The sequence below is a fragment of the Plasmodium brasilianum genome, chromosome 13 (genome assembly GCF_023973825.1).
Source record: "Plasmodium brasilianum strain Bolivian I chromosome 13, whole genome shotgun sequence".
Classification (NCBI taxonomy): domain Eukaryota; phylum Apicomplexa; class Aconoidasida; order Haemosporida; family Plasmodiidae; genus Plasmodium; species Plasmodium brasilianum.
The window spans coordinates 2,549,320-2,559,251 of NC_090126.1; the positions used below are offsets into that span (position 1 = coordinate 2,549,320).

A 9,932-nucleotide genomic window follows, 5' to 3' on the forward strand; every position below is an offset into this window, starting at 1 on the left:
CCCAATAATATTTTATTTATTGCTTTTGTTTTATTAAAGATTAAAGAAATTAATATATATGTGCAAATATAACTTCTTATTTATTGAAAATTACTTATTTTATAGATTTTCATCGTGGAAATCTAGATTAACCAAATATCCACAATGACATCGAAAAAAAAAATTATTTAGATTTTCTTTTAAAATTATTTTATATAGAAAATGTTTTTTTGTTTGCTTGATTAAAATCTTTTTCAATTTAAACTTCGTATAATGACAACACATTTATGAAAATTATATATATAAATATATGATTCAGAAGCATTATGTAACAATTTTTAGTAAATCTTTTTTAAAATATAAATCTTTATTTAGCAATTTTTTTAGTTAATTTGTGTATATATATATATATATATATATATTTTTCTTTTTATTATATTAAGGCTATATATAATAAATGTGTAGCTCTTTTAAATTATTATGCTTAAGTGCTACACACAGTTGAAATTATGCATACTATATAATATTTCATTATATTTACTGAATTTAAAGAAAGATGGAATGTTCTAAACATAAGGGGGAAAAAGCAAGTAATTTAATTTTTAGATTGTTTGTATTTATTTTTATTACTACAGAATTATTATTTTCTATGGTTTTTGCCTTAGTTACACAAATACTATGCGGCTTGATATTTTTCCCATTAGTTGTATTTAGTAAAAAAGCAAGATTAACTATATTTGGTTTTTGTTTTAAATTTGCTATGTACCTTAGTAAGAAGAAAAAGAAAATTTATTGAAATGTAAAAAAGAAAGAAATATAAATATAATTAGAATAAGTTAATATATGGTTGAAAAAGTAAATAGAATAAAACATAAAAGAAAATTATAAAACCAAAAGGAAATGAAAAGTGTTACATGTGTGAAGAATATAATATATACATAGAAAAATGCTTGATATATGAGTATATATATATATATATATATATGGGTTATAAACTAAGAAAAAAAAATAGTGTAGAATATACGAAAAACTTTTAATCATTTATGCACATTATAGATGTGCCGTATATATATTGTATAAAAACGAAAATATATAAAAGTACGCATAATACATAGCCACATACATAAAAACTTACATATGTAATTACTTCTTTTTTTTCATGACAGTTTTTACCCCTCTTAATCCATTTTGGAGATTAAAAATAATAAGAAAACCTAGGAAAGGTTATAGTCCAACTGGGACTCTCTTATTTTTTAATCATTTGTCTTCACTCGATCCGTGGGTGGCTGCTGCAAGCACTTTATGGTGGTGTACAAAATTTGTTTTTAAAAGTTCATTATTTAAAATACCCATGGGAGGTCTGATATTATATTTAGCAGGGGATATTCCAATATACTTTACTCAAGGAAAAGGAGGATGGGAAGTAAAGCCAGGAGGCGTTGAAGATATTATGAAAAAATGTAAAAAGTATAAAGATTTAAATATTAGCACAGTTGTATTTCCAGAAGGTACAAGATCTCTTAATGGACAATTACAGTTATTCAAATCTGGATTTTTTAGATATGCAATTGAAAACAATTGTGAAATATTACCTTGTGCAATACATGGAACAAACAATATGTGGCCTGTTAAAGGAAAAATGTTAGACATAGGAACTGCATATGTTTCTTTTGGTGAACCCTTTTATTCAACGGAAAATATGACCGTTGATGAGCTGAAGGAAAAAACTAGAAATGCTATTTTTGAATTGATCAAAGATTTCCCAGATTATGATCCAGAGGTAATACTATAAACTTGTGGAATGAGTACACGTATTTATAGTATATGTTTTATTCTATATATATATATATATATATAATATATAATATGTATAACTCTCGTGTATTATATTTTATATAATTTTTTCATTTTAAACTTTTTTCTTACCTCATTTATAGAGAGATACGTTATCAACCGAAATAACGAGAATAAGGGGCCACGGTATATAAATATTATTCCTTGAGCTTTCTAATATATTATCATACCATTTTAAAAAATTATGTTAAATAATAATACCCAATATTTCATTGTTTCTTTTTTACGTTGTTCCTATTTTTCATTATACTTCTTTTGCATTTTTGAATTTTTCTTTTTTTTTAAATATGAAAAATCGTAAACATTCATAAAATAATGAAGATTAAAATACTTTTTATTATGTTTAACTTTTTTAAAAATATACATTTTTCGTCTGAGAATATTCATTTAATTTAATCAGAAAGAAAAAAGGAATTACATATAAATAGGTACAAGTTTTTAAAAGAAAATGATCATATATGTATTATTTTTTTTCACCATAAACAAATATGTGATTATTATACTGATCCAGACAGCTAATTGAATTGAGAAAAGGTTCTTAAAAAAGTCCGTGTTATTTGTTTGTAGAAGTGTATTGTTAATTTGATTTATTCCATTTAAGTAGTACTTGATTTATTACATATTATATAGGCCTACTCAAAAGCAGCATTTACTATATAGGTTTTACGTTTTTGTGAGTTCGAGGTTTAGGGTTAATTTTTTAAAAATTTTCTTCTATTGCTATTTTGCCTTATTTTATTAGTTTATCTCTGTATTGTTCATTGTGTAATTGTTCTTTTTTTAATGAAACAAATATATATCAGTGTTTTACGAATTTTTATTAATTTTGTTATTTATATATAAAAGAAGAAATTAATTAAATAGCAAAAAACATACTGTATTAGACACATATATTCATCCTTCCTAAAACTGGTATGTAACAATAGTTAGTTTTTATTGTATGATTTTATAAATATAGAAATTAGGGTTTTTTTGCCGTTTGTTTTAAGAATTTAAATGTATTGTAGCATGTGTATATTTCATACAAAATGTTAATATTTGAAAACTTTTTCATGAAATGAAAATGTAAAAAAGTTTTTTTAGTTATATTACTTTGTCCCACCGGTCATTTTTGCTTACACGGAATTATAATAATATATTTTTATTATGATATTCAGTAGTTGTAGAAATATGAATTTTTCCATGTACTTGAAAGTTATAATTTGTTTCCATAAATTAAAAAATAAAATGAAAAAATAAAAAAGTGCAATTTAAATTTTAAAAATATTTTTTTATTTTGTAAAAGATTTTATTTCACATAAATATTATATTATATATATATATATATATATATGACAGTAATTATTTTATTAATGAATTCTTTTATAAAGAAAAGTTATTAACAAAATGTTGAATTTGAAGGTGCGTTAAGTAAATAATTTATATAGATTAATTCTGTTAAAAATGCCTTAGGTTTGTGCTACGTAAATAAATTCTAAAAGAAATACTAATAAATTATTTTCTTATTTTTTATGTCATATACCATATTAGGCAATTCACAAAGAATATATACATATAGTTGTGTGCTAATAAAAAATATTTCGTAATGCATAAGTAAATTTATCACATGATAAATAATAAGCAAGTTTCCTTTTTCTTTTATAGTGTATTATTGATAAATTTTTAGATAATCAGAACAGAGCAGATATTACACTAGACTCGGGAAGAGATAATTTGTTATCGGAAAATGAGAAGTAAACAAAAAATAGCTAATTAAAAGATATGTTTTTTGGAAATGAGTATTTTTATTCATAAAATGAAGAAAATATTGATCAGTCAGAAAATGATGAAAAGGGTGAATCTATAGGTAAAAATAATTCAAGATCTGAAGTAAACAAATTAGTTAAGAGATCCTCATGTGTTATATGTAAACCATTTGCAGCTATAGATAGTTTTTTTGAAAAGCTATTATATGGGAAATTTAGTTATACATATGAATACAGGAAATGTACTGATCCTATAGGTAAAAAAAGTTTAAAACATTCGTCAAGAATTAATAAAGCTTTAACATTTACTATACCAGGAATATTTACTTTTATGGGTATTTTATTACTTTTTTTGGTACACACATATTTAAGAAATTCATTATTTGTGAAATTATTAGGAGACAACTATGAAATATGGGGTGAAACTTTTATAAATTTCGTGAGGAATAAGGGAGGTTCATTCGTGTTATTGTTGTATGCCATATTAAGTATTTTAATTGTTATTTATACACTGGTAAATTTCTTAAAATATACAATAAAAGTAGGAGGAAATGAAGTTATATCCTAGTTATAATGAATATATTGCCTTTAGAAAGAATATTGTATCTATAATTAATGAATATGTGTTTTACTTTTAATGATATGATATACATAAAAAGGTCTTTTGTAGTCTAATTATAAATTTTGTTATATAGCAGAGATAATACACAAATATATATGTATACACGTGTGTAAAAAAATATATATTAAATATTTATAAAAATTGTTATGTATCTATATTTGTTTTAGTGCTATAATATATCTTTTCAAGGTAATTTTTCAATACAACTTAGTACATGTAAACATATATATCTATTACATTCTTCACAAAAATATGTAATTGATATATCTTAATACTAGAAATTAAAGTATCTGATTTATGTGAAAAAATTATGGGGTTATATGTTTTATGTATATATGTATTATAATAGACATGTGATTATTTAATATTATTTATAAAAGCACAAGTAATACAACTTCGCTAGGCTAGGAAAGCAGTTTATATTTTTGACAAGTATACTTTTTTTTTTTTTTTTTTTTTTTTTTTGTCGTGGTTTAAATCATTTGAAGAATTTTTTAAAAGAATAATTATTTGTTAGCTTTAAATAAGAATGTTTCATGTTTTCCTTCATTTAGTAAAACTAAATGCATATGTTTTTTTATTTTTTTTTATTTTTCATATTTATTTCTATTTTAAATGTAAGGTTAATAAATGATCTTAGTGAAAACAAATATTATGAGTAATATGTTTCACCTCTTATTTGATATATGAATACTTTTGATGAATTTTTATTTTTATCTTAGCTTAAGTAAGAAATTATTAGTATATACTAACATCATTTTGCTTTTGAAAATGAACTATTGATAAAATATTGTTAATTTTATAATTTATAAAGCATTATTAGTATAGGGATTAACTTCAATTTAACGTTTCTTTTTTTAGCTTATTTAATTGTAATTGTTAATTCTGTTTTATAAATATTACTTAAATTAGAAAAAAAAAAAAATTTATAATAAAAAGATATTATAAATATTTCATTTTGACAGTATTGCGCAAATATATTTTTGAACCAGGTAAAGTCCAATATTAGTACATATTAAAAATCAATTACATGCTATGTTATCTCATAAGCAGTAGCGACATAATAAAAATGAATAATACATTTATAATTAAATTCATTTAAATATTGATTAATGTATAAATAAATTTTAAGGATAAATATAGTTTCACAACATCATTATATATAGGTAATAACTTATGCACTTGGGATACTTTTCATTTTTTCTATATGTATGAATTTAACTCAAGAGTATTACGGTCATAAATATATGAAAATATATGAGTTTATATCAGTTATTAGAAATTATTTGAATACTGTAATTTTCATATTAATAATAAAAAATTACGTAGAACAAAATAGATATTATACATATAAATTAGTTTATAAAAGTTCTATTATGATTTTATTTATGCTATAAGCTCTAATATATTTTATGTAAATATTAATCTATTTTGTATAAATGGTTTAATTGTATAAGAATGAACTATATCATTTGTGGTGTATTTTAAGAACCTTTCACATGATTAAATTCTATTTCTCTTAAAAATGTTTAGTAACTTCAGATTGAGCACCAAAATTAAGAATAATATTTGATTTATTAATAAAATCGTATGTATATTTTAAAATGTATTGCTTAGTCTGTGGAGAATGAATATTTAATTTTTTTTATAAAAATATAGTTGGGAATAGACATTGTAAAATAAATATTTGGAGAGATACGCATAAAAAAATGATCCCACTCGATAATAAAAATTTCAATAAATTAAACTTTTTTTTTTTTTTTTATTATATTAATACTTTATCTAAATATATAAAAACTTAATTAAAATATATATTAATCCAATGGAATTAAAAAATTTTATTCATAAATAATGTTATAAATTGAAAATAACTAAAAATTATAATTTCAAGAACTTGTGTTACGTAACCAAAAAATTAGTCCTTATTCACCTTTAAAATATAAATTTTATATAGATCAAGTAGTGCTTTATGAGTTCCACTTTTTCAATACATTATAGTATATAATAGAATATATATGTTTAAGTAATAACTGAAACATAATTTATAATTAATATTAATACAAAAGTTCCACAAATTGTTTCTTTTTCGTTTTGTTATTACTATTATTATATTGTTATAATAATTAATACTTTTTAACAGAAATATCAAATTTTTGAAATATATTTTGTTTATGAGATTATAATTTTGTATAGGAAAACACCACTGATATTAGGAATTATTCTACTGATATATAGAACAACGAGTTGTATCTATATTCTATAATTTCTATATTATCTACGTTCTATATAAATTCAATATTTCCAAATATTACAATATAATGTATTTCTTTTTGTATTTTATTTTAAAAAGGATTAATTACAACAACAAAAAAAAAAAAAATAATTAATATATTTATTAAATATTTTAATTATACATTTTGAATATTTATGAATGAAAAAAAACTATATTATTTTAATTAATTTAGCTTTTTTACAAATAAAATTAAAATAAAAATTTTTTAATAAATTTTTAAAGATATTTTTTTCTCTACGTATTATAAAATGCTTTGTTGTTATTTTTATTTCATTATATTTTTATGAAAACATAATAATAAAATAAAAATAAATTAAAAGTGTAGATATAGTATATTATTTACAATTGAATTATACTATACCAGTGTTCATATTATCTTAACAAAATATTTTCCAAGCTTAAAAATCTATATCATGGAAAAAAAAATTAAATCAACTTTATTTAGTAAAATTATTTTCTTTATCGTTTTAACTTGGATATGCCACCATAATGATGACGTAGTATAATAATATTATTTAAGAATATTTGTATTATTTACATTTTTCGTGCTTTGTTTTTATTAATACTTTATTTTATGATAATATTATTTACTTTTTTAAATAAAAAGTATATATTTTATTTTTTTAGAGTACGTTTAACAAATTATGGTATAATAACTACACATATGATAAAAAATTATATAGAGAAACCTATAGGTTACTATCAATATGTGAGAAGTATAATAATTCTAGTATTAGAAGTTTAAAAGAAACAATGCCAAATAATGGATTCAACAGTGAAAATTATATATTTAATAATGAAAAAGGAGACATAAAAAAAAACAAAAGATCAAATGTAAGTTCATCCAAAAATGTTCAAGGAAATAAAGAAGCTATGAAAAATAAATCTTGTATATTCGAAACAAAAAGTTATTCCCGTTTAGAAAAAAATTTATTCAAAGAACTGGATTACGTGAATTTTCTTAAGAATAACAGAACAATTAGTGACGAGTTGTACAAGAAAATATTATGTAAAATATATGGATTACGACTTTCATTGCCTTTAGTGTTTCTCTTGTTGTTATCAATATTATTCATATTAGATTATTCTTGTGGTTATGGGCTTATAAATGGGTTGTTTGGGATAATGAATCTCCGTTCAAAAGAGTGGTTGAAAGCTTTACATAATAGGTTGTTTGAATCTCCTTTAAAGTGGATGGGTGTAATATTAGAAAGTAATAATAAGGCCACTATTGTCTCGTTTTTTTTTAGAACTCTAATATATTACATACCATTAATTATATTAGGTATAACACTTATATTAATGATTTTTTATTACCACAAAAAAGTTATAAAATATCAGAAAATTAAGTACAGAAAAAGGTAAAATGCTGATGAGTTATATAATTCATTCCGTAAATAACTATAATATGAAATAAAATCTGTAAGATAATTATTTAAATTCTAAAAAAAAAATCTTTGTAAATGCTTAAATTTTATAAATATACCTATACATTTTCAGTCCTTTTGATGGATAGCATCAAACAATATATATTATTGCTTTTTTGCGAATTTAATTTACTATTTTTCAATTTTTATTTTGAAGTATTATTTTAGCATAACGTAGCACTACGACTTCATGAATATATTTGTGTAATTAACTATATATTTATGAAAAATATATACATGTGTGTTAAAATTAATATGTATAAACAACATTTCATATAATTTTATTTAAATATTGTGTTAATTTATAATGGTAACTGAAAAGTATAATTTTATTTTTATCTTATTCCTGTAATAAGTTATTATTTGTTAATACAATTAAAAAATAGTATCATTATATTTAAATTAAAAATACAATTGTCCTCTTATGTATTTAATGAAACGAAATGAACATTTTTTGTTGCATTGGAACATAAATATATATCTTTTTTTAATAAAAACTTAATATTTATTCTATAATATAGTTTTATGATATAAATATTACGAAATATATATATTGTAAGTGTCTTTGTCACAAACCCCTAGTTCTCTTTGAATGATTTAAAAGGGAAAATATTGATGTGTAATTAAATAATATCTTTATTAAATATGTGTTATTTATAATTGCTAAAAAACTTCGAACTTATGAATTTTCACAATTAAATGAAGAGTTAAAAACATTTATTATTTTTTTATTATGTTTATTTGTGGTGATACTTCAACACTGCGGAGTTGTTTAAATATATATTATAATAAAAATTTATAAATTAATATACTGTATATATTTTTTGGTTTTTTACTTTATTAAAAAATCAAAATAGTGAACGCAATCTAATCATATATCAGTAAAATATGTATAAATGCTTTCTTTTTTCTATTTCATAATAGTAAATTACTAAAAATGTGTTGTATATCTGTAATATAAATTATCTTAGGGGATAATGAAAATTAATATATACCATCGATAATCACGCAACAGTATAAAGACATTTACATATATATTTTTGTCACCTTTCATGTATATAAGTACATTATGTACAATATTAATATTATTTTAGGCGAACATAAAAAACATACAGTGTATGTTGGAAATTTGTAACTCTTTATTATTTATAGCGCTTATTTATTAAATAAAAATTGAAAAAAAAAAATATATGTATTTATTCTTATAGCTAGTTCATAAATACATGGTGACAATTTACTTTGTTAGATAAGTTTTAATGGGGACTTTTAAAAAAATTACGGTATTCTTTTGTACAAGGCTTAATTAAATAAGTATAATGTATAATATTTCCCAAGTAAATTTTTTGTGAGCAATCTTAATATATCAATTTTTTTTATTATACTGAATTTTTTATAGATTCAAATGAAAATGATAATATAATACTAATTTATGTTTTAATTACAGAATTTACATGCACAACAAAATGAATTATGTACTTAATGAAATAACACATTCATATTTTTTTTTGTAAAAGTACAAGTAGGGCGTAGAGAATATTAGACAAGCTTATAGGGTTATTCGTACCCAAGGAAAGTGGAATTAATGTAAATAATAATTCTAATAAAATGTTTAAATTTTTGTTTATTCTTTGTTAATATTAATTTTTGCTGTACTTTATAAAAAAATATCTTGTTATATATAAATAATATATATATATAAGGAATAATTATAGCAAATATGATATATATATTTTTACAATATTATGCATTTATCATAAAACATTTCAGTGGTATAATTTAAATTTATTTCATCTTACTAATTGATATTAATTTTAAAATACACATTGCGAAATAATATTTCTTTGGAGGAATTACATAAGCACTGAATAAAAATTTTGGAAATAAATGAAAACAATACAAACATACTGTTCTTATATCAGACATGTTTTTTTCGTACAAAATGAGATTTGGAGTAACCATAATATTCTTAATTGAAATGTTTAGGTAATTTTACAACTACAGTATTTATCTTT

General features: G+C 20.7%; 2 protein-coding genes across 2 annotated transcripts; both read left to right on the plus strand.

Annotated features, from left to right (window-relative positions):
* Window positions 1-535: 535 nt before the first annotated feature.
* MKS88_005204 (uncharacterized protein) lies at window positions 536-4,146 on the plus strand (the record flags this gene model as incomplete). Its single annotated transcript, XM_067218445.1, has 5 exons — window positions 536-569; window positions 684-749; window positions 1,146-1,759; window positions 1,917-1,959; window positions 3,635-4,146. The coding sequence occupies 5 exons, from the start codon at window positions 536-538 to the stop codon at window positions 4,144-4,146; spliced, it is 1,269 nt and encodes a 422-aa protein (XP_067071578.1).
* A 2,760-nt stretch (window positions 4,147-6,906) lies between these two features.
* MKS88_005205 (fam-l protein) lies at window positions 6,907-7,858 on the plus strand (the record flags this gene model as incomplete). Its single annotated transcript, XM_067218446.1, has 2 exons — window positions 6,907-6,993; window positions 7,121-7,858. 2 exons carry the CDS (start codon window positions 6,907-6,909, stop codon window positions 7,856-7,858), a joined length of 825 nt encoding a protein of 274 aa, XP_067071579.1.
* Between the last annotated feature and the right edge of the window lie 2,074 nt (window positions 7,859-9,932).